Here is a 24,980-nt window from a genome sequence, read left to right as displayed (position 1 = left end):
CATTGGGGGGGGAAAAGAAATGCAAGCTAATCCCTCACCCAGTTACTCTATGTGAGAGGTTTGCATGTATCAAAATGTTTAGTCCTATTAATATTGTTGACACTGTGTTGCATAATTATATTTTGCAGGAACTGGATAGTACAGAAACTTTTGTATCAGCAAAGCTTTTTTAATACCTAATGGCAGTTTGTGCTCTGACTGTAATCTGAAATTTGCATTTTATTCCGATCAAACACTTTATAGTCTAGGTCATGAACAGTAATGTCAATAAAGTACATGAAAGTCGCATGTGGATCTGGTAATACGTTCTCTATTTATATGCAAATACAGAGATAGAGTGCCTAAACCTGGTGCTCTGAAAATGTATTCATTTGATTGATGTCACAGGATACACTGACCTACAAGAAATTTAAATGTGCGATCATTTCAACCTACCAGCAAGATAGACAGAGGAAGAAAATACAGCAAATATGGAAGTAATTTGAAAGACCTCACAACATCGAAAGATGTGAGCAAACCTTGGGTTTCAGCAGATGTGTAAACAATCCATTATTTCAAGGAGACATGAAAATACAGTGACCACCAAGGTGCTATAAAGACGAACTGGTCCAATGGTTTTTGTTTTTTATGGCAGGCTCTGTCTTCATTATGTTATTGCATATTATCGCTCACTTTCTTTTGTGGAGACAGAGAAAGAATATTCTAACATGAAAGTATGTAATAACACACTAGCTTATTTGAGATAACCTGTATTTGTTTGAAGCATGTAACTGAGTAAGTGAGTAAGGATTTTCTGCAACAAGGTCAATATGTAGGAAATCTTGCTCATTTGATTAGATTAGTAGGAATTGAGATGCGACTTTAGATAAATAAAAAAGTAGATGTCCCTGTAAGGAGTAGACATGTAAAGAAGAACAGAACAAGTTCGTTTTTCCCTCCTGAGAGAAGGGTGAGGCAGAGTTTTAAGGCATGTGATTTAGATACAAGTTCAAATAAAGAGGGATGGTCTCTTTGATTCCTGACCACCTTGAGCCTGAGATTCCACTTTTAACCCCAAGTTTTAAGTTCTGCTCAAATGGTTTTCAACTTAAAACAAGAACCGTTTAATGTGGGTTTCTAAAGTAGATTTTGCAAATGAAAAACAAAAGCTACGGCAAGTTGATGTGTCAGGGTTTTACTGCAAACACGTGAGAATCTGAAATAACCACTGTGGTTTTATTGTCCGTTCCTCTCGTTGCCAAGCCATAAAACAGGGTTTACACTGAGATTCCACATACTGTCCATATAATGTTCATCTTTGCCATCATAACAGTTGCTGGTTGGACAGAGACCTAGCCATGAGAGGCATGAAAACATGATGCAAGCTACCTGTTGGCAAGATTAACTGTTCAAGCCTCGATTTCGTCATTAGGTGCCCAAATGTTTGAGCACAGTAGGGAAGCATGATTGCTGTGGCAGATGAAAAGGCGTCGGCTCTCTGCTCTCCAGTGTTTTGAGTATTTCTGATGTTTGTCATTGACTGTAGCTCCTCGGGCTCCCCAGTGTTCTTGTTAATGCTCTCAGAGGAGCTAGTATGTCAGCGCACTAAACCCACGCAACACTGCATTCACTGAACCACAGTCACAGGGAGGAGGGGGTGAGGTGAGAGCTGGGTCCTTCATATCAGTAAGGGTCAGAGGGGAGGATTCATGTTCTAACTCCTGCAGTGCACAACTGGAGAACATTAGCAATGCATCCACTAAGAAATGAAATCATGTCAGAGGCAGAAAATACGTAAAGTATGTTGTCAGGAGAAGTCCCGTCATCCTTGGGACAAAATCCCAAACTGCATATGTTCATCCACTTGGACAGTTGAAATATATTTCTGTTTAACTTAATAAACACTAAACTAAACCTGAAAACTGATGATTTGATTTTACATTCTTCCTTGGATATTTCACATCAACCCAATATATGGTCTCTTGCTGCCACCTGGTGGTCATACGATACAAACACAGCAGGCTTAAACTTCCATTATAAGAGCAAAACAAACACTTTTGAAGCAGACAGCTTAGTCTTTCTTTTTTTTTTTTACTTAAAAATGTGTACATAGAATAGCAATTCTGACCCATGAAAACAAAAATGTAAAAATTACTCAATTTTAAAACAAAAAGTAACTGTGGCCAGTGAGACAGTATCATTTTAAAAAAAGACAGCCTGGACACATTTCACAAGTCTACATACAGGCCACACATGAGACATGGGCAAAAATAGTCAAATTAACAGCATGAATTAACACTTTCTAAACAACATCCATCGTTTTTTAAGCCCCACTGTAGCCTTGTGACGCGACTTATAGATCACATAACTTTTCACTTGAGTTTAGTGTAGAAACTGTGGCTCTGCAGTGTGAGAATGTCTAAGGCAGAGATACAGCAAAGACAGTCAAAGGGATTTGTTATGCCGTGGTGGCCGAGCATGTCCAACAAACAACGGTCATATCAAACTGAGGATGTGTTGAGATCACTCGAGCTCCTTGAACCGGGCAAACATGGCCTTGCGTACTGCTTGTTTGTAGGTGGTATGGTCCCAAACAACTGGCTCTTTCTTTTTCCTCTGCTAAAAAAGAAAAGTGCAATGAAAGGTTTAATAAACTAACAACGAACACCACTTGAAAAGTACCGATGAAATAAAGACTCACGCCTACCGGTGCAGGTTCTGCTCCTAATCCGGGTCTATCACTGACTTTATTCATCTCCCTACGCATAGAGGAAAAACAAGTTCAAGCAGAAATGTCTATAATAAAACCACTTAGTCACTTTGTTTCCCCCATTTCAATAAGCCCATCAGTTCAAGCACACCTACCTGGAGCTTCCAGCCCATGTACTATGATGCTGCGGCTGTTGGTGATGGTGTTTTCTTCTTTTCTGTTCTGGTGACCTGGAAGTTTCTTTGGCAATTAGCTGTAGAGGACAAATTCAACCGTAAGTAATCAGCTGCCATCCTGATACTTTCCACAATTTATTTTCATCTATTGTATTGATTTTCGCTTACTTCTTTTTCCTGGTTCTCAAGTGCCTCTAGCTCCTTCTTTGATCTCTTAATCTTAAGGTGGATCTCCATATTTTGCTGTTGAGACAATAAATCAAGTATTAGAGGATATATTTAAACGGTCACTGTCAACTATTGTTCACACTGAGGTTAACAGGTAGTACTTTGTGCAGGTCGGAAAGCTGCTGGTGGCGGAGTAGAGCGTCTTTGTTGGGAAACTGTCTCCTACACAGCAGGCAGGCCATCTTCTTCCAGTCCGTCAGCTTGCTGTCCTTGTCTTCAGACTGGCTGCCCTGACTGCTTTTAGCTGCCTCCTCCTTATCTTCTTCCACTTCTTCATCGCTTCCGGCTGCATAGTCTGATGCCAGGAGACCCAGGGAGCCCATTGGACGCTGGGGAAGCAAACCAGGCAAGTGTTAAAAATGTCACTTTTGAAATGGCGCTCTGAAGAAGGTGAACAAAGTGACTCAGGTACGACCAAAGGGTCAACACCATGCAGTTAGAACATAGGATATGCAAAGTGAAGAAGAAGATTCTTACCTTTGACTTTTCATCTTTCTTAGGAGGAGCAAGGGGTTTCTTAAAAAGATCATCCCCACCTGAGATCTAAGGATGTAGACAAAGAACATGGACAAATAATAATTACAAGATATAATAAATAAACAAAAACAAATAAACAAAGTGTGGTCGTTGGAGGAAAGTCCCTAACCTTCCTCTCAAAGATAGCGAAACCAGCGTCAGCCGACTTGGACTGCCTCCTCTCGTCGTCCATTCCCATCTTCAGCACTGGCGACGCAGCACGGACACTTTCCTTTTGACGGTTCTGGATCTTTGCCCAGCGCTCCATATCTTTCATGATCTGCAAAGAGCAACACATTTCTAAACCATCTCCCCATTACACATCCGTTTTCCACATTTTGTGCACTGGTATTGTTACTGAAGTGGTACCTTAACAGCAGCGAGACTCCTTGGCTTATCCTCTTTGTTGTCCTTGTCTTTTTCCTTTCTGGCCGAGTCATCGTCCTCTTTCTTCTCAAGACCTGCTGCAAGAGCTGGGACAGGCTCCAGGCCGGGGATGGCAGCAGAAGCGGGAACTGGTATCAAAGCTGCTGCGTTAGGAGCAGGCATCAGTGGTTTCTTCATTTCCAGAGGAGCATCTGCTGCTGGGTTGGAGAGAATGGCCTGGTCTTCAGCGGTCATGGTACCAGGTTGGGTCTCTGCAGAGCTCCCTCCTGGAACTGGGACGTAGGTCTTTGACACAGCATCCCAGTACATGTACTCTTGGGTTTGAGCATTGTAGAAATACTATACACAAAAAAGGACAGAAAGAGAGAAATAACAACTTAATGACAACCAAAGAACAATCATTTAAGATTTGTGGCTACAGACCGACTACAACACTGTTTCCTCCGAACTGCTCTTTCCCACTCATAGGCCAGAAGAAGAGCTGGATCACTGTGTTGCTTTGTATTCTCACCCTTGAGCCAGGGTCATAGTACAGTGTCGTCTCAGGATCGTAGTAGAAGCCTGACGTGGCATCGTATAAGTAGTTGGTCGTGTCTGGAGTCTCAGTGCCTGGAGCAAACGAACAAATACATGCGATGATGACATTACATTTATTCATTTGGCACACACTTTGGTCCAAAGTGAGATATAACCCAAAGCCACAGCAGATTAAGGAGAAGTGTTCCAGGAAAATCAAGTTCCACTCCCTGTCTGGAGTTATTAATTTGCTAAAGTATCACATTTACATTAAATCCCAGTGCAGAAAGTGTGCAGGAGTTTGTCATCGTTTCTATTGGCAAAGACCACAATACAGAGCAACACTGGAATAGTCTACTGCAATGTTGTAACATACTCCAGATCTGAACACTGGATTTGTTTCTTACCATAGAACATAGTTTGTGATCCGTCTATGCCAACTGTCATCCCAGCTGATTCTGTGGGCACATGGGGTACACCAGCCTGGTATGATGGATCTACAGTTGGAGTCTCACCGTAGACAATCCCCTGTGAGGTGTTAAAGGAGATGTACAGTTTACTGCACAGCTTTGAGACCAGATACAGGTGCGCTTTGTGCTTTGTACTGTACCTGTCCAATGCTGGGGTCTGTTGCCAGAGCAGGATTAGTGCTTCCAGTCGTCATTAAATCACCTGCTGACAAAAATGTGAGACGCCTTAAACACAGTTACGATGATCAAGTTTACTAATAATAAACAGTGCCTAAGGACAAAGATACCAGAATGCATTGTCTGAGGAAGTCTTACCTTGCATTCCAGTGGCTGCACCAACAGGTGGCTGCAGAGGTTGCAAGTATGGTGGAGGTTGTGGGTAATGCTGCTGCTGCTGCTGCTGCTGCTGCTGCAGCTGTTGAGGCTGCTGTTGCTGTAGCTGTAGCGGCTGCAGCTGTTGCTGCTGCAGTGGCTGCTGCTGCTGAAGAGCAGGGGGGGGGGGGCACAGGTCATCTGAGAGTTCTCACCATCCTCTTTTTTGTTTTTTTTAAATAATTTTGTTTAAAAAAAACAAAAGGCCACAACTTACCCCGATTGTGCTGGCCTCTGGTGGTAACCCAAGGATTGAACTGTTTGGTTTATCAAAGTCTCGCCTGAAACTGAAAAAAAGACAAGAGATCATTAGGAACAAATGAGATAGAATTACTAGACTGGACAATGGTGATAAAAATCCTTGCAAAATGGTGACTTACTTTTGGTTCTTCAGGGGTTTTGCAACCTCAGCATAAACTCTGACTCCATCGACATAAAGGGGTCTGGGTTTAGTGAGGAGCTCAACCAGACGTGTCACTTGCTGCAAAGTAGGATGCAATGGTAAATGTGGCAAATCACAGGAAATCATTGGACAAATATGGTTATCACAAACATTTTAGCTGTGTGTGTTGTGTATATTTGTCTTAGGTACCTCATGGGAGTCCATGTCAACAAAGCAGAAGCATTTGGCTCCTGGTGGCCTGGCTTTGACAAGGCGAACATTTCTTTCATCTAGATATGCGAAAGGATCCAAGGCTTTCAGGATAGTCTCTACTGTGGTGGTGGGCTTCACATTTTTTATTATCATGGCTGTAAAGTGACACAAGGGAAAAATGTTGTTTACCCGACTCAGTTATGAAATACAATAGCATCCACCAAACAAAAACATCCATGGTTTGCTCGTGTTAATGGCTACAGGCATCAGAGGAGACCCAGGAGCTCAAGTCAACATACTTTTGCTGTCTCTAAAGACGGAGTCAGACTGGTGTGAACTGTGATGAGGATGGTTGCGGTTGCCCCAAGACTCTGTCTGCTGCTCAGTTTCTTGCTGTTGGAGCTGTTGGTCCACTTGCTGCTGCCAAGCCTCTGGAGTCAGGTCGGAGCTACGCTGCCACTGGCTGTGGGGCAATGACTCCATAGGGCCTTTTGGTTTGGAACCGTTAATGTTGGTCTTCAAATCCTCTAAAGGTTCATCTGTTCTGGGCAACTGGGGCTCCTGGAGTTGAGGTACTTTGGAATCTGACTCCTAATTTGCAGAGACAGGAAGTAGTGGGACACTGCTGATTACTTTTAAACTGTGGTACAACAAACAATATGGCAAAGTGAATGGATACCATCAAAAAGGCTGCGCCTTTTTAGCCTAAGCTAGGAGCCAATGTCTGGGACAGGCTATTAGAAGCAAGTAGTCTTTTTTCAGCTCTCTCTTATTTTATAAATACATCGTACACATTTCATTGAATTTTTAGCAAGAAGGCTTCCTGTTTTCTGCTTTTCCAGCTAGGCGCTCTTGCAATTAGCTGTTAATGTAAACACAACACTTTGTCCATCCAGGGTACAAATCCAAGGTTATTACTGGGAAACATTTGCAGGGTGTGTTCAGTTTTGTTTCAGTATATTTAGTTCTTTTTTCCCCCACAGATAATGACTAAAAGAATCAATTGCTAAAACCAGTAAATCTGTTTGTGGTTATTATGGCATTTATTATATGGTTATTTTGTCGATGCTACGCTGAAATTCTGTGTAAATCATGCCACATTTGCTATGAGAGATGTTAAAATAAGGAAAGTATTTTCTTTCACTAAACTCACATGAACATTTCTTTCAAGTTCATCTGGCTGGATGTACTTCATGGATGTTGTTCTAGTGCCAACCTTTAGGGATCCCTGTAAGAAAAACAGAAATAATCAGCATCATACAGAATCAGTGACTTTTATCTTGAATAATACCAGTGACACAACCAACATGCACTGTGGCGGGTCTCTTCACTGCTGAGGATAAAACGGGCGAACACCTATGGTGCTGCTGTGCAAAGCCCAGATCATAGATCACACTTCACACAGGTCATTTGCACCCATACTACGCTCTCTAGTTTAAAAGGGAACAACAAATTAGGGCTGCGACTAACAATTATTTACATTGTCGACTAATCCGCCGATTATTCTATCAATCAATCGAGGGATTGTTAGGGCCAGAAAATGTCTGACAAAAGGGAAACACAATTTCTAAGGCCCAGGGAGACTTATTCAAATTCCTTGATTCGTCTGACCAAGCCCAAAAGATGTGCACTTTACTGTCACACTAAGTAAAGTCAAGGAGAAAATCCCCACAACTTAAAAGCTGGAACTGGGAAATGTTTTACTTGATTACAAAAATAGCTGCTGATAGCTCTCCACAGCATATTCCAAAAGAAAACAACAAAACATCATATAGCCAAATGAGAACCACACCCTCAGTAAGATTTACAAGCCAAACCATCGCTAAAACCCTATTTCCAAGACCAGTATGCATTTGAAAGCGAACTGAGGTGTTTCGAAGGGAAACAAATGGCACATCTAAATATACTTTCCTAATTTGCACTAACAGGCATAAATCGAATGTAGGTTGTGCATCTCAAAGAGGGGTTTAAGAACAGTTAAACAGTTGTTAATCCCAGAGAGTATCTCAGTTTCACAAAACAGAACTGACCATTAAAACCAAACATAAAGCCACACCATAGAGCAGAGCAGAGCAAAAAAATATTTTTAAAATCCTTTATCAACCGTGATAGCGTCTAACAAATGGCTCTCTTTATTTTTTTTCCAGCTGATACTTAAAATTACTGACAATGCAACTACCTGCTTTTAGTTTTTGTTTTAAGCTATCACAAGCCACACAATCTAAAATTGTGCGCAACCAAATGCATTAAAATAGGAGAGCCAAACAAACAGCTACATACTTCAGCAACAACTGATGCCACATATCCCAAGATAAGGAGCTACTCCATAGTTTTACAGAAAGTATCAAAGAACATCAATCCTGGCTGTTGTTCAAGACTTTGTTCCTTGTGTCAGTGTCAAAATGTGAACTTCGTTCACAAAAGGGCAAGGGAAAGAGAATTGAAATCCTGATGCTGAAAATTTTCTGACGATGAGTTCAAGAGTAGATGTACTCTTCTGGAAAGATGACAGAAAGGAAGGACTGTTGCAGAAATCTCAAGAAAACCAAGATAAACCAGCCACATTAGTGGCTCGATGAGACTCCAGTCCTCGATTTGAAGAAAACCAAACTGTCAAATGGATAAACCAAAAGCAAATTAAAATCTGACTTGATGAAGGTGCTAGATAAAGTCAGGTGATCACCAGAGTGCACTAAGACCACAGATGTCTCCACCGAAATGCATGATCGTCCATCCAACAGTTGAGATGTTTCACTCTGAACCACAAAGTCAATATTGCAGGAAGAGGGCACCAAAGTTAATAGGATCCATCCTCTGGGCACCATGAATATCTGTACCAAATTTAACACAAATCCATCCAACAGTTGTCGAATCAATTCACCAATAAACCAAAAATGTCAATCTCCTAATTGCACTAGAGGAAAAGTAAACGAGTACCAAAGTCAGACAGCTTCATCCTCTGAGGACCATGATTATCTGAACAAAATGTCAAGGGAGTGCATCCAATAGCTGCTGAGATATTTCAGTCTGCATCAAGTAGTGGACCAATCAACAATGCCATCCACAGAGCCACACTGCTAACATAGCTCAAAAAGCAATGTAGACCTGTAAATGGCTGCCAAATGTATACGAAGTTGTGATCACTGCAATGCTTTATCTGTTCTACGAGCACTATCGAAAAAATATTTCAATTTAAATCTTAAAAATAGCACCCAAAATAAGCCAAACAGGGTACAGTATGTCAATAGTATCTGTCACCATAGCGTTCTCAGTATAAGATGATGTTCAGACCAACTTTAGCCCTGTGAGAAAAAGAAACGCAGCCTTCTTAGCAACAGAGAGACCAGTCTGGCAATACAACAGGACTGCCAATAGAGACAGCTCCAGCAAAAAAGCCAACATCATCTGATAAAAAAGTTGAACCTGGGTCTATAAGGTGTTGCACTGATCAATCAATTATATACACATTACTGGTAGATTACATTAGAATGAAACTCAGTATTTCAATAATTTACATTGAGATAGTTAGGGGCAAAATTAAAATAACTGTCACCATGAATAATTTTCAAGAGTTGTAATATCCTCTTCCAGAGTGTTTTCCTGCCTTGGTGGGATCTGTTACTTAAACTGGAATTCTGGATCCTGTATCATGTCTCACCTGTACCTGAAACAACACACCCCATACCGACCAGCTTCTAGCATTGTTTTAACAAAGAGCTGTTTTCAGTCTGAATGCTCACTATGGCGCTGGAAAGGGAAGTTTTCAAATCTAGAATTGCTTCCATGACAATAGAAACCAACATTTTCAAGACACTTAAAAGTGCCGCAAGCGGTAATAATTTCCCGTTATAGGGAATAAGATACAGGAAATGGTGGCTATGTGCAATACTTTCATTGTCAATATCGTTATGTCTTCCTAAAATTATAAAACCCACGTATGGGTTTTATAATCTGTATTTTCTAATTAAATGAATTCCAGGGTTGGCACTTTGGGGTTGAACATGTAGGACTAGTAGGGCAAGTGAACAATAGGAAGAAAACCTTGTATGTCGTATGTAAAATATACACATATGCATACACACCAAATATTCTGTGTGCAAAAAGTAACCTGAAGTAGTATCATGGCTTCATGGATAAGAGCCTATAATTGTGTAAACTTAGGACCAGCTATTGAGGTCTAAAATATTAGCATCCAAAAGTGTCAACAGACATCATCTTCTCCATAACCAAAGTGAGTTCACCAAAAGTAACAGCAACCCCTTCCCAAGTTCTCTCCCTCCCCCATCTACTAAATGCCCTCTCAACCCCTCATAATCCTGATGGGAGAGATGGCCTTCGTAGAGTGACGAGGATGGGCCACCTTGTTGGACTCCATGAAGTGGACAGCATCCTCGAGGTTTAAAAACTCCACATAGGCCGTATCGTAGCTGTAACCTGGGGACAGCATTTGAAATACAGATGGGTTTTTGTTAGTCAATGCCAGTAATGACAATCACCCTCTAAAGCAAATAAGACAGCAGTTCGTGAATACATCGAGATCAATGTGAGCGCATTTGTACTGACACACATACCTTTTCAGGAAAACATGTTTTGTTTATGCTTTTTTTCTTTTCAGCTTTCTGATGGCTGACGTCATATCAGACTTTGCCAGGAAAAGCTTTCAAAAAGCAAAGCCTTACCAAACAGATATTCCTCAACGGTGGCAGTGAACAACTGCACGGTATGCACCATGGAGACAGGAAACTTCTATTTGTGTTTATATAGAGAATTTAAAAAGGCACCTCATATCTCTTTCTGTGGAAACATGTTGATATATTTGAGCTAAATAAACAGCCTTTGAGACATAATGATGTTCACAAAAAGGCTTGGCATCATCTGTAACCATGTCTACAATGACCCAGTGTGGAAAACTTTCACTCTAAAGCAGATGTTTAGATCAGCAAGATGAACAAAGCACTAACAAGGCAGTCTCCATTTCAGATTTGTTGACACTCTTTTTTTCGTCAGAGTACTTACATAAAGTGTCCCTGAAGGACACATTCAGTGAGTCAGTTGACTCAGATCTTTTCTGACTGTCACTAAATATCACTCTGCAAAGGTTCTAATATCGAATCCTTGGTAAATCCTCTGATTGCTGACCGTGGCCCACATCCTCCGACATGAAAAAGGATGTCATAACCCCAACCCACCCAACCCCACCTTTACTGAGCGAGTTCAAACACATCATCCAACAACAAAAGCAACCAAGAACATAAAAAAAAGAAGAAATGCGAAGTTTCGAATGTCGTAAGAGCGAAATGTCGAGGGACACATTGGCGATCGACTGCCCCAAACAGTTCCACAAAGAAATCTAATTCTTACCTGGTACAACATTTCTGATTTTCATCCCCTGCATTGGCACACCATCACGGACTGCAAAGGCACCAAGAATCTGTAAAAGAAAATATCAACCAGAGTGAGCTTTGCCATGGCTGTCCATGCCAAATAATACGAACACAGTCTGGTAATCACAATAGTAAACAAATAAAATTGCTTTTCTGTTTGACTATTACCTGTTCCATTGTGGCAGTCTTTGGAATGCCAATTATGGATATTGTATTGGAGACTTTGTCCTCCACTGATGCACTCCTGTAATCTTGATCCTTTCACAGAAATTTTGATTACAATTTTGGTTAAGAAACATCAACGTTTTAGAGACAATTATAAACAAAAAGTAGTTGCAAAACAAAAATACACTTACCTGAGAACCAGACTCACTAAATTTTGAAGGTATGATTGGTTTAGACTCTTTGATGAGCTTCTCTGGTGCTTCAAGCACCTCATGTTTGTAATCGAAAGCTCTCCCAGACCCTGTTCTGTAATCGATATCCCTGTAGTCTTGGTCTCTTGGCTGTGCAGTGCTGGTGCTTTGGAAGTCCCGTTCTTCTCCAATCTTACTCCTGTCAGGTCCTTGGTTGTGTGGGATCTCTTTCAGCCCTTTAAAACAAGCACTTGGCACTGGAATCTCCTGTGAGGGCTGATTCTTCTCTTTGAGGTAAGGGGGCCGTTCGTCACAATTTAATTTATTCTGACTATGCTTCGGATCCCTTTCTCCAAGCCATGGTTTACTCACGTTTCCTCTCCCAAGAGGGCCAGTAAGGGGACCCATTTCTGGGTGTGGACGGTCTTGTGGAGCTTTGCTGCCAATTGATGGTAGGTTCATAGCAGGAAAGCGGTCACCATGAGGAAAGCCAACATCTTTCCCTGGGAATTCAACAGATGGCCTATCCCTTTCCTGAAACGCTTGTGGATCTCTAACATTCACATCTCTGCTAAAACCTGCAGGGAAGCTGTGTTCAGGTACACCACCCATGCCTTCACCCATGTTTAAGAAAGGGTTCTTGTCCTTTCGACGATTCTTCCATTCCTCCGCAAGAGTCATCTCTTCACCGCTTCGATAATCCATGAGGGGACTGCCACTTGAATCTGGATATTCTCTCTCTCTGAGCGCGTCTTCTGCACCCATAAACTCAGATTTTTTAGGGCCAGCAACATCTGAAGGCATGTCTGGTCTTGCCCTGTCTGCAGAAGTGACATCACTGTTTCCAAATCTTAAAGGAGATCGATCCCTACCTCTAAATTCAGCTGATGGTCCAAGACGATTTCTGAAATCCATATCAGAATCAAATCCACCTCTTGGATTGAAAGGTGGCCCTCCTCTTCTGTCAGTGTCCATCACTCTCCTTTCACGTGGGGGTAAGTCCATATCAGTGTCATTAATGCCCATTGGGGGCCTGTCACGCATGTCCCTAAATCCATCATTTCGGTCCATGGGAAACCCTCTTCTTCCATCAATATTGGGATTGTTGAATGGTGGTGTGTCGTAATGAAATGACTGCCTGTCTCTCATGTCCATAAATCTGCTGTTTGATTCCCGTGGTGGCATACCCCTCCCTCCCATGTCCCCTGAGTTCCTGCCTGGTCCCGGGAAACCAGGAGAATTCATCAGTTTGTCTCTAATGGAAATTTCATAGTGTCTTCTTAGACTGAAGTCTGGCTCTTCTCCAGGTCTGAAAAAATCTCTGTTTGGCTCTCTACCTCGCATTTCACGTGGGTCCATATCACGCCCCCTCATGGGAGGCCCATCCATCCTCCTTATGTCCATGGGTGGTAGATCAAGCGGTCTTGGGCCCATGTGACCCATGGGGCCCATGTTCATCCCATCTCTACCTCTAAAATCAGGCACGTGACGATCTCTGCCGCCAAACATTTCTCCACGATGATCACCACTAGAATACATATAAAAATATCAGGTCACGGCTTTTTGTACAGCGTATAACAAAGTAATATGGACGAGAAAAATTGCACAACCAATCACCACAAAAGTGTTCAAGAGATGGGAAACACAGTCGTAAAAAATGGCAAGAAAGATATTCGTCTAACATCAGAAATGTACAGAAAATAGGTGATTGCCTAATGCAGAAATATGACATTTAATATGCGTAATATGTGCACAAATAAAGGCACTCAGTTTACAAGACAATAGGAATTCTAGAAAATGTGCTAAATCAACATAAATCAATATCACACTATATAACTGTGATACCAGTTTTAACCATATTGTCCACCCAGTGAAAGCCACAGTACAGGCAAACACGGCGGAGCTATAACTTGAAAAATATGTGTCATCACTATCACGAAATTTAAATTTGTCTCTGGGCCTATGGACGAATGATGCTTGTTTACCGAAAGGGTGGTCCTCCCCGCGGCCCTTGCCCTTGCCCTGGCCCTGGTCCTGGTCCATTCCACATGTTTGTAAGTCAGTATCTTATCTGAAAGGTAAATTACAAGTTTGGTTCATTTTATGTAGGTAGAAGAATGCACCACTGTTGAATTGAAAATGGCAGATCGTTATCACCATCATAACAAAACTGATCAAAAATGGACTTTAACTGCACAATCCGTAATTACAGCGATTGGAAACCTTTAAGAGCATGGCCACATCAAAGCGGTCGTTTATATGTCGACGAGTGTGTTACTTAAAGATGGCTGCATACGTCAAACCTGGGGAGAGTAACACTGGGCGGTGTGATTGCTAATGCTGGCCCGGAGGAGACTGGCTCGCTAATTATAGCCATCGCCAGGCCTTCAAAAACTACGCCACAGCATAAACAAATGAGGTTAGCATTGAAATTAACTGTACTGCAATAAACAAAGGCACCCAGACGAACGAAGGGATTGTAATAGCAATGTTAGCGTGATTAAATTGGCTAGCTTAAGACTGCTACAGCCAACGTTAGCCCATCGCTAAAGGCCATTCAGAGTGACGCTATAGGAGCTAACTCGGCTAACATAAACGTCAGTTAGCGTTAAAACGCTGTTTTCGCGTTAGCTTCCGGCTCGGCTACATCCTCTGAAACACAAAAGACTTAACTCATTGTATATGTCACCATTATGTCGTAGATATAATATAATATCAGGACCCACCTTGATCGTTCTTCGAGCTCAGAGTCGGCACTGCAGAGGTTTGTCGCCCAGGCCGTCGATGGCTTGATGACAAATGGAGACCAAAGATTTTCTTCTTCGTCGTCTTCTCCTCCTCCTACTCCTCCTCCTCCTCCTCCTTCTTCTTCTGATGCTGCAGCGGAGTCGAGGCCGGTTCTTCTTCGTCGTGTTCCCCAAACACACGCAAACTAGTTGTAGAGCGAGATGCTGCCACCCAGCGGTTATTAAGTGCAACCACCGTCTTATTGGATTTTAATGCAGGCCTGGACCGTGATAAATCATATCATGGGGAAACACTAATCATGCTAGGAGACATAACATACACTTAAAATACCAAATAGAAGAATCAGAATCAGATTTATTGTCACCATACAGCAAAGTACAATGAAATTTCGTGGCTTTTGAAACCCCCCTTAAATGGCATTTTTCTCACCCTCTTGCATGTTAAATGACGACAGTGTATTGGCCCATATTTCAGTTTTTATTAATCAAATTTTAGTAGTCAAATCAGCGCTCGATTTAACATTAATAAAACCGCATATATACAGTGGAGGAAATAATTATTTGATCCCCTGCTGATTTTGTAAGTTTACCCCCTTATAAAGACATGACCAGTCCATAATTTTTATTGTAGGTTTATTTTAACAGAGAGAGACAGAATATCAAAAAAAAAAAAAATACAGAAAAAAACATTTAAATAAAAGGTTATAAATTAATATTTATTTGAGTGAGTGAAATAAGTATTTGATCCCCAAGCAAAACATGACTCAGTACTTGGTGGAGAAACCCTTGTTGGCAAGCACAGAGATCAGACGTTTCTTGCAGTTGGTCACCAGGTTTGTGCACATCTCAGGAGGGATTTTGGTCCACTCCTCTTTACAGATGCTCTCCAAATCCTGAAAGTTTCGAGGCTGTTGCTTGGCAACTCGAAGTTTCAGCTCCCTCCACAGATTTTCTATGGGATTAAGGTCCAGAGACTGGCTGGGCCACTCCAGGACCTTAATATGCTTCTTCTTGAGCCACGCCTTTGTTGCCTTGGCCGTATGTTTTGGGTCATTGTCATGCTGGAAGACCCATCTTCAGTGCTCTGGCTGAGGCCAGGAGGTTCTCATCCAAGATTCTGCAGTACATGGCCCCGTTCATCTGTCCCTCAATGCGGTGAAGTCTTCCTGTACCCTTAGCAGAGAAACAGCCCCAAAGCAGAATGTTTCCACCCCCATGTTTGACAGTGCTGATGGGGTTCTTGGTGTCAAATTCAGCATTTCTCTGCCTCCAAACACGGCGCGTCGAGTTGATGCCAAAGAGCTCAATTTTGGTCTCATCACATTCTCCCAAGCCTTCTCTGAATCATTCAGGTGTTCATTGGCAAACTTCAGACGGGCCTGTACATGTGCCTTCTTAAGCAGGGGGACCTTGCGGGCACTGCATGATCTCAATCCATTACGGCGAAGTGTGTTACCAATGGTTTTCTTAGTGACTGTGGTCCCAGCTCCATTGAGATCATTAACAAGCTCCTGCCGTGTAATTCTGGGCTGATCTCTCACCTTTCTCAGAATCATCCGTACCCCACGAGGTGAGATCTTGCATGGAGCTCCAGAGCGAGGGCGATTGACTGTTATGTTGTATTTCTTCCATTTTCTAATTATTGCACCAACAGTGGTCTCTTTCTCACCAAGCTTTTTGCTGATAGTCTTGTAGCCCATTCCAGCCTTGTACAAGTCTACAATCACGTCCCTGACGTCCTTTGAAAGGCTCTTTGCTCTTGCTCATGGTGGTGGAGAGGTTTGAATGGAAGAGACTGATTCTGTGACAGGTGTCTTCTATACACATAACCTGTTGAGATTAGGAGTACTTGCCTAAAAGGACAGGACTAATTTGTGTGACTCCTGGGCACATAACCAGTCTGTGGGGGTCATAATTCTTGCTGGTTGGTAGGAGATCAAATACTTATTTCACTCACTCAAATACAAATTAATTTATAACCTTTATTTAATGTTTTTTTCTGGATTTTTTTTTGATATTCTGTCTCTCTCTGTTAAAATAAACCTACCATAAAAATTATGGACTGGTCATGTCTTTATAAGGGGGTAAACTTACAAAATCAGCAGGGGATCAAATAATTATTTCCTCCACTGTATATACATATATATATATATATATATATATATATATATATATATATATATATATATATATATATATATATATATATATATATATATATATATATATATATGTATATATGTTAAATATCTCCTCTTGAAGCATATTTGTTGATCACTAGCCTAATTTTCATGAAAATAGTTTTCTTTTTTGAATACTGACTCAAAGTATATAAAATATATTATCTAATGCCATCTTACAGTAATTATACTTGTTTTTTACAAATAAAAAGTTGGATGAAAGTGGCTTGTCCTGTCACACTACTGAAATGCTCTCAGTGAGGAACAACTTGAGAAATAAAGTCACTGTTTCAACAATATGTTGGTATTGCTAATTTTATTCATTCACAAGCATTGTAGCAACCCGTTAGCTCAGCTAAATGTTGCTAAATACACACATAAATAAAAAATACACATGTATACAATGCAAATATACATAGTGATACAGGATATATGGACTCAGCAATAAACTCTGAAATTTACTAATTACAAGTGACAACACAACAACAGCTTAAACATCACTCCACATACAGTGATCTAAATGTAGTTTTCTTTGTTTTAATTGAAGTGTGAAAGAGGACAGAACACAAGTATCAATACAGCAGCGTAAAACTAAACAGAAGAGCAAAGGAAAACAGCTAAAACATTTCAAAGACATCAGTAAGCAATTATAATCAAGTTGTTTCTTTTGAAACATTTTAGTACATTACTGCAACAAATATTAAGGCACTTAAACTTAAAAATATGCTTTCTTGCTGTCGTAAAATTGTAAGTTGACTGAAGTTGAACTGCACTAAGACAAACCAGCAGATATCCGGCCTGGGGGTTAAGCTGAATGCACTAATTGATGTTTGTGTGATTGTTACCTAATGACATGTACGAAAATTTTAAGGGCCGTCATCAGTGTGTCATATGCATCGTAGGTTTTCAGCATAACTACACTTTTAAGCTATGCTGGAAATATTTATGTATCTGTAAATGTATTCCCTTCAGAAACATGGTTCCTGAGGCGTTAATTCAAATATGCATAGGGGAAAGTATTGTCATAAATTTGCATGTATATTTTCAAATCTTGATATGATCAATTCACCAAATCTTTCAACTCATAATTTTAAGTCACAAAACATGAACTCGGCATTAAAAGTTCTGAAGCTGAAAACTAGCAATCTGTTGAAACAGACAAATACACCTATATACAATGAGCTGATGAATAACGATGAGTTGATTTCACTAAATTACACTATGAATTTTTACAGTTTTCAGGGAAAAGGAAACAACAGAAGAGCTACTTTGTAACTAACCTTAAAGGGACTTTTACACAAAATAACAAGGTAGAGTGGAGAACACTATTCAATAGACCAATCAGTACACAAGGCAAAAATGATGAAATGCATGGTGTTGTGAAATAATTCTGCAAACTGAGGGAAAGTCGAACAGCATAGACATGTTATCATCATGCCAAATTTATTGGGTCTACGGCACATGTGCTTGTTGGTTGGCAAGGGTCCTCTTCTTGTATTTGTTTGATGCCTAGTCTCCCTTTCTTTGTGGCAACATTTGGGGAGCGTCGCCGTTGCACCGTGCCTGTGGCTGCTCTTCCTGTCTGGCTGCACTTGGCAGGGACAGTGCAGAGACGGTGGCAGTCTGTGTGTCAGGAGCCTTTTCGCTAAGAGCAGCCTTTATGCTGGCAGCAACACCATCCCCGGTGCCAGCTGGAGGAGCAGGAGCACCGCCGGGTGTGTTGGGGTCAGCTGCAGCCCCTGCAGCCCCAGAATCACCCTGCTCAGACGCTCGAAGCCTCTTCATGAGGGTGGTCACTCTGACAGCTTTCTGTGAGCATTAAAATATATGGTGAGTTCAAAATAAGCGATAGCGTACAACAAACTTTACTGATTGTTCCTGATGGTTGTAGTGAGGCCTCTGACTATAACATGTCAGAAATTATTATTTTTTTAAATATATGAAGCTTGTTTATGGTCAGATTCTACTTTTATGACTTTTATCTTTTATGGAGGCTTCAGCAGGGAAAACTCACCAATACAAACAATGTAAAATAAACTTTGAAAACAGTTTTAAACAGCAGTCAGGACAAATTGGAACAATAGAAGAGATATATGGTATACCATGTTTTTTACAATTTAGACTTGAGAAGTTGATAACGTTAGTGGGGAATAAAGGGAAGAGCAAAAAGGTAATCTATGGATGAAAAAACAATTGTTACAGGGCTTCATTATAGTTGCCATAATTGTTAAAAGTAGTGAAAATACAGAATGTATATTAATATTTATTCAGTAGGGTTTTATTGTCAGTACCTGTAGCCAATCCAAAATGATTCAAATAGACACTGCACTCTTCCTAGTTGGAAACTTGGGCAATGATCATGAACATAACAACCATTTGTCTAATATGTGTAATAATAAATGATAAAAAGCAAAAATGTATAATATATGTGATAAATGAGAAGTTCTACCTTCCACTTGGCTTTGGCAAAGTTCTTCTCTATTTGTGCACAAACGCCATCTTTGATGTTCTTGTCTGAGGCAGCATTTCCAGAAATCCTGAGAGAAGGAACAAGAGAACTATTATTTCTAGCACGTTTTTAAAAAAATATTTGTTCATAACTTGCGTTTTGTTGCTGTGACCATTCGTATTTGATTAACTTTTCTTTCTTTTTTTTTTTACCATTCATGGGCGATAGCTTCCTGTGCAGTCAATCGCTGGTCTTGGTTTATCTCCATCAAAGATGCCACTAAGTTTCTGGCTGTAAAACAACAAAATAATAATGACATTTTTACTCTAAGATTCCCACCTTAAACACTTCAAAATGTGGTTAATAAACATTTCAATTAACTGATTATCTCTTACCAGAATCTGAAATGTCATCCCAATATGGTGAATCAAATTCATAGTCCCCAGACAAAATCTTTAGGAACAGGTTCTTATCACGATCATCATCTTCATCAGCATCATCATAGAAAGGAGGGTTTCCAGACAAACTATTGAGTTTGAAGAATAAGAGCATTATAGGACATCACGTTTAAAATATACACCAGATAATTACCGTTGTATAGTGTGGGCACTTACAGTATATACATGATGACACCTATAGCCCAGCAGTCCACAGGTCTCCCATATCTCTGCCTCCCAACTACCTCGGGAGCTGAAAGCAAAAGCCTTAATCAGTCTGATGATATGCTGTAGTCTCAATGCTTGTTCGTATTTTGTATGGCTACAAATCTATCAAATGAACTTACATACATTTAATTGTATTTATCTACAGACTAGTTTACCGAGATATTCTGGAGTCCCACATGGGTCCTTAATGAGTCCATTTTCCATTTTTGCCAAGTGGAAGTCACTGATGACAATTTTGGAGTGCTTCAGACGATTAAAGTACACCAAGTTCTCCAGCTGTATGAGTAAACAAATAAAGGATTATCGAACTGGAAAGCAATCCTAAAGAGCAGTTATTCACATTTCTTATTTGGTCAGTGGTGAAATGCTATTATTTTTTCACTAGGTGTCAGCAGTGTGATATACCTTAAGATTTCTGTGGACAATTTTCAGAGAGTGCAGGTAAGCTACAGCCTCCAAAACCTGCCTCATAACATTGCTGGTGTCCCTCTCAGAGTAGTACCCTTGATCTAAGATCCAGTCAAACACCTCTCTGCCTGTAGCGCTGAAGAGAGAAGAGCCAAATGAAACCACGGCACTTGTTGATTGATGAGAATGCGAAAAAAAAAGAAAATGTCACATGTTGAATAAAACATCAGTTTTATACGAGCTGAGGAAGTACAGTGCACACCAGCCTGCGCCAGCATTTCTCTCAAGTGCCTCCAATAATACTCACAGCTCCAGAAAAAGGAAGTACTCTTTCTTGGTTTCAAAAGTGTCAACCAGCTGCAGGATGTTATGATGTTTTACCCTTTGAAAAGCAGGAAAAAGAGTGAAGAGAGTAATAGCAGGGATGGAGGGTGGGGGAATGTAAGTGGGGTTAAAATGAGCAATAAATGAAGTAAATGAGTAGTGCAAGCTATAGACATATACGGTCTCATGCCAACCATTCGGCACACTTGAGGGAAAATTGATACTGATAACTGATAATTACACATTTTTTTACACAGCACCACAATCAACCCATGTGAGGGTGAAATTAATATTCTTTTCATTTACTAGTGAATCCATTGGCCTTAATTATGTACTGTTCCCTGCACAAATGTAAATTGCAGCAACTATTTTTTCCTAAGACGTGACCATACCTAACATTGTACCTCTATGATACCTCGGTCTCTTTTACAAAACAAAGGATAACGCTAGTGATTTTTTTTGGAAGTATATCACATAGTTTCTTATATAATACATACAGAGCATGACAGTGTGTGTCTCTGTGTGTGTGTGCATGCGTGCGTGTGTGTGAATAGTGAATATTGTTTTTGTGGGGGACTAATTTGCACTGTTTATAATATTAATTATAATAAATAATATAATATAATAAAAACAATGGAGCTCTATGACACAGAAGAATACATTATATCAAGATTTGTTGATGGTCAGAAGTAAGAAAAATAGAGAATATCACCAGGCATATTCTTTAAGGAGTGTGTAACACAGACCCACAAAAAAGGAAATACAGACAGCTTGAAAAAATCCTCATAAAAAAAGTGTGCTACTATTGTGTATTGCTCTTACAGTTCACAAAGGCAAAAACTTCCGGATGTTGAGCTTCTGCACCACATTATGCTAAGTCTTTTTTCTCTACCTGAAGGGAATGTTTTTGCTGATCATTTGTGATTACACTTTGTCTCAGTGCCAGAACAGTTCCGCAGTCATGTAAGCTCTATAATGGGGAGCTTAAAAGTCCACTTACATCTTTAAGATCATTATCTCATTCTTGGCAGCTTTCCTCACTTTCCTTCCATCCTTTTTGTGGAACTTTTTACAGGTGTACATTTTCAAGGTGTTCCTATCCTTCGCCCGGAATATCTCACAAAACTCCTCTCTGTTAAAAAGACAAAAGATGAAGCATACATTATATTTTGAGCAAATATCTTACAAGTCTTAAGAATCTTAAAAGTCAAAATAGATGTACGCACGACTTAACGATTTGTCCCAGGTCATATTTGTCGGTCACCTCTGAGGGATTGTTGTAATCCTTCTTCTCACCGAGTGTCAGACAACCAAATGGCATGGCAGCTCGTGCCCTAGCCAGGGAATGTCCTGCCACAACACAACCTGTCAATAATATGCAACATGTTAGAGTCACCTGAATAGCAAAGCATCATTTTGACAGACATGTATCTCTACAGTACAAAGCGGATCTGAAGACAGACAAGCAACCTGGCGCTGTAGTCTCATTATTGAATATCATAAAACAATAATAAACTGTTTCATTACAGACAATGGAAGAAACTGTTGCTCAACGATGGCCCTTAACACAAAATGAATTCAGTAAATCAATGCACACATTTATTGGGAGCAGCTTGGGCACATGCTTGTTTCTCTCTCTGAACCCTTTTCGGTCATACAACTGAGAATAGGAGAGTGTAATTTAGCTGGTGGGAGAAAATTATTTCAAATTACCACAAGAGCAAAACAACATAAAAATGAGATTTTCCAATATGATAATCGTCTTCAGTGAACTCTGATCAGACTGCCAGGCTTGTTTCTTTCCATTCTGCAGTGAGTCAGCTCTGTGACGCATCAGCAGCAGCACCATTATTCATCTGTCTGCTTTCTACAGTAAAGGATAATCAAATGGACGTGACCCTGTGCTGTAGCTGTAACTTTTGTCTCCTCCTTTTATTTTTTGAAAGACTCTTGAAAGTTGAGAATGTTATTAACTCGCCAGGTCTGGAGGAACAAGTGCAGAACAGTTTCATGTTTTAACTTCTGCTAGCAAGCCAGTGAAAGATAAAGTTGTAACTACCCGCAGTTATGATAACATGTACATTGTACTCGAGACTTACTTAAAACACTGTACTCGTCACAATCAACTGATACCAAGAACTTTACTTTAATAAAAATAATAATAATGATGATTGAATAAAGTAGATATAGGAGGTAGATTTTTGAAAATGGAATCAGCACGACAACTATATGAAGATGAGAGGCTTCTATCCCAGAATATAAAACTTCAGATACGTTTAGTTTAGATATAGTAAAATCTTTTGGGAAACGACATGGATATAATAAAAGACATGGTTGTCTGTTTTTGGCTAAACCAGTGAATTAAACACAAATAAAATACATCCTCGCATTGATTCAACATCAATATGAAATTCCAAAAATCCAAGATTGTTATTGAGCAGAGCTGCTCATTTATACATACCACAATGCTAATGGTATGGAGAAATCTCTGATGGCACACAAATTAATATGATATATTAATATTGTACAAGCTTAACTAAATGCTGTTTACTGCTACTGTATATCTGGTAACATTGCATTCAACATGACATATTTAACTGTAGCCAAAATTCTAATAAATGGAGTTCACCCACATGAAGTCCTTTAACACATTTCAAAGCCAATTTCACAGCTTTAATAGATAAATAACTTAAAAATAAATAACATAACTGCTGCTGTTTTTATCACGAAAACTGAAGAACTGTCACGGAGTGATCAAACACTGTCTGATTTGCTCTTGTTTTTCTGATCTAGTTTGGGCAACAAGCATCTTGGTGGTGCATTTAGTGTTTTCACTTCATCAGTAACTTTCCGATGTGTGTTTTTAGTAAAAGATAGTAGTAGTAAAAGCAGTCCCTAGTGGACCCTTTTGTTGTAAATGAGGGTGTCGCTGCAGCTGCACTGCAGAATACTACACAGTTCCACCACTATCAGCTAAATATTGCTAGTGAATTAGGATGCTTGTATGGAAAACAGACCCAGGTTTTTGGCAGGCCTTACAGTAGAAATGGCAGCCAGTACAGAAGAGTGGGAGTAGAGAAATTCTGACTGAGTTGCTGTCTGGAGCCTCAGTCAAGACCCTATCAGAGGCAGATATTTCTCCCAGCCTCAGCATCCAGTAATAACTGTGTTACAACAAAGAGTGGTCTTATAAAAATGGAATCTTAAGTGTACATGTTAAGAGGACGGTCCGTGTGCTTCATTAGTGTCTATTACTTACAAAAAACAAAGCAAAGGGTCTTGCTGAAGATCTTATTGTGAATCAAGAGAGAGGCCTCCGGTTGGAGACAGTAGGCAGTGTATGCAGTGTGCGACTGTCTGAAAGGGTTAGGGGACTCATTACTCTATGACCCAGTATTTGCGGATGATATAAAAAGTGTTACCTTGTCGTGCTTGGTTGCTATGGCTAACGGGAGTCTGTTTCTTATGAAACACACCAACACTTATTGGCCCCGGTCCATTTATATGAAGTGCCAAAGCAAATTGACAACAGCACAATCAAACTTCTCAGCATTGTCCAGTGTTTACTGATCTTCATTGCAGTTAGTATCATTGGGTTACTGTCGAAGTGCGTTAGCATTAAGAAGTGATAACTAAAGTAATTTTAGCTGGATATGGAAATTTGCTGCTACATACAATGTTTATGAAATCCCAGAAGTTAATCTCTGACAATATCACACCAATATTTAACAGAGACTTTTTTCATATTAGGTTAGGGTTAGTACAACACAAGTATCACTATAGTCATACATTTCAAAATGGAAACAACATGGTGCTGCATTTCACTTGGTTCCAGAGATGTAAATTATAATCTAATAGTAAGATTTAATCAGAAGTGGGCCAGTATGAGTTTGACTTATAGGTTTCTGAAGAAGTGAGCTTTTGCCTTACCTTTACATCTCTAATGTGTGTCCATCATAAAGCTCATAACCCATGCTCAAAATGGTTCTATAGTCTGGAATTTAAACACAGGCTGAGCCAACAACGTACTGTATTGGTATTTTCATGATACTGATTTGTATAACTGTACTGCACATCACTGCAAGCTCAAATCAGCAATGTTTCTAAGTCACTATTACTATATGTAGTGAAAAGTAAACCCCATGCCTCTCTCACACTAAGCTACTGCATTTGGAGGTCAACTTGGAGTAGCCACAGGGATCACATCTCTTCTATTCAGCCATTATTTTTATTGAAGTTCATCCCAGACATTTTTACCGAGGGCAGTATTTTTTTCCAGAAGTATGCACAAGTAAAGGACATGTTACCCAGGGGTGAGTAAAGATAGTCGGAGAATGTTCCAAACTACTCAAACAAAGAGCCCCTCTCTTATTGTGGCACTCTAGCCCAAACAATGATGTATTTTCAGGAGGCCATTAGCGTATACTGGAGCATGATGAGCATTTGGGCGATATGTTCTCGCTAAATCACATCCTCTGCATGAATCCTGCAAGAACAATACCCAGACTCACCATTAGC

The 24,980-nt window shown here is 40.2% G+C and overlaps 2 protein-coding genes across 2 annotated transcripts; both read right to left on the bottom strand.

Annotated features, from left to right (window-relative positions):
* Window positions 1-2,050: 2,050 nt before the first annotated feature.
* Window positions 2,051-14,524, bottom strand: rbm6 (RNA binding motif protein 6). The gene is made up of 23 exons (XM_070839172.1): window positions 14,416-14,524; window positions 13,675-13,760; window positions 11,690-13,217; window positions 11,502-11,591; window positions 11,311-11,380; window positions 10,310-10,383; window positions 7,103-7,177; window positions 6,249-6,540; window positions 5,947-6,104; window positions 5,735-5,835; window positions 5,572-5,641; window positions 5,298-5,463; window positions 5,123-5,184; window positions 4,920-5,040; window positions 4,508-4,605; window positions 3,979-4,335; window positions 3,740-3,889; window positions 3,571-3,636; window positions 3,195-3,422; window positions 3,034-3,108; window positions 2,845-2,942; window positions 2,687-2,738; window positions 2,051-2,598 (listed from the first exon to the last, which is right to left on the bottom strand). Exons 2-23 carry the CDS (start codon window positions 13,737-13,739, stop codon window positions 2,503-2,505), a joined length of 4,092 nt encoding a protein of 1,363 aa, XP_070695273.1. The 5' UTR covers window positions 13,740-13,760; window positions 14,416-14,524; the 3' UTR covers window positions 2,051-2,502.
* A 3,601-nt stretch (window positions 14,525-18,125) lies between these two features.
* On the bottom strand, window positions 18,126-21,783 carry camkva (CaM kinase-like vesicle-associated a). Its single transcript, XM_070839184.1, has 10 exons — window positions 21,689-21,783; window positions 21,463-21,594; window positions 20,446-20,520; window positions 20,136-20,274; window positions 19,886-20,006; window positions 19,680-19,755; window positions 19,461-19,591; window positions 19,278-19,356; window positions 19,066-19,153; window positions 18,126-18,425 (listed from the first exon to the last, which is right to left on the bottom strand). The coding sequence occupies exons 1-10, from the start codon at window positions 21,781-21,783 to the stop codon at window positions 18,126-18,128; spliced, it is 1,236 nt and encodes a 411-aa protein (XP_070695285.1).
* Between the last annotated feature and the right edge of the window lie 3,197 nt (window positions 21,784-24,980).

Source organism: Pempheris klunzingeri, chromosome 2, assembly GCF_042242105.1.
Source record: "Pempheris klunzingeri isolate RE-2024b chromosome 2, fPemKlu1.hap1, whole genome shotgun sequence".
NCBI lineage: Eukaryota > Metazoa > Chordata > Actinopteri > Acropomatiformes > Pempheridae > Pempheris > Pempheris klunzingeri.
The sequence above is the reverse complement of the archived record's forward strand: the minus strand, read 5'-3'. Positions and strand labels throughout refer to the sequence as shown.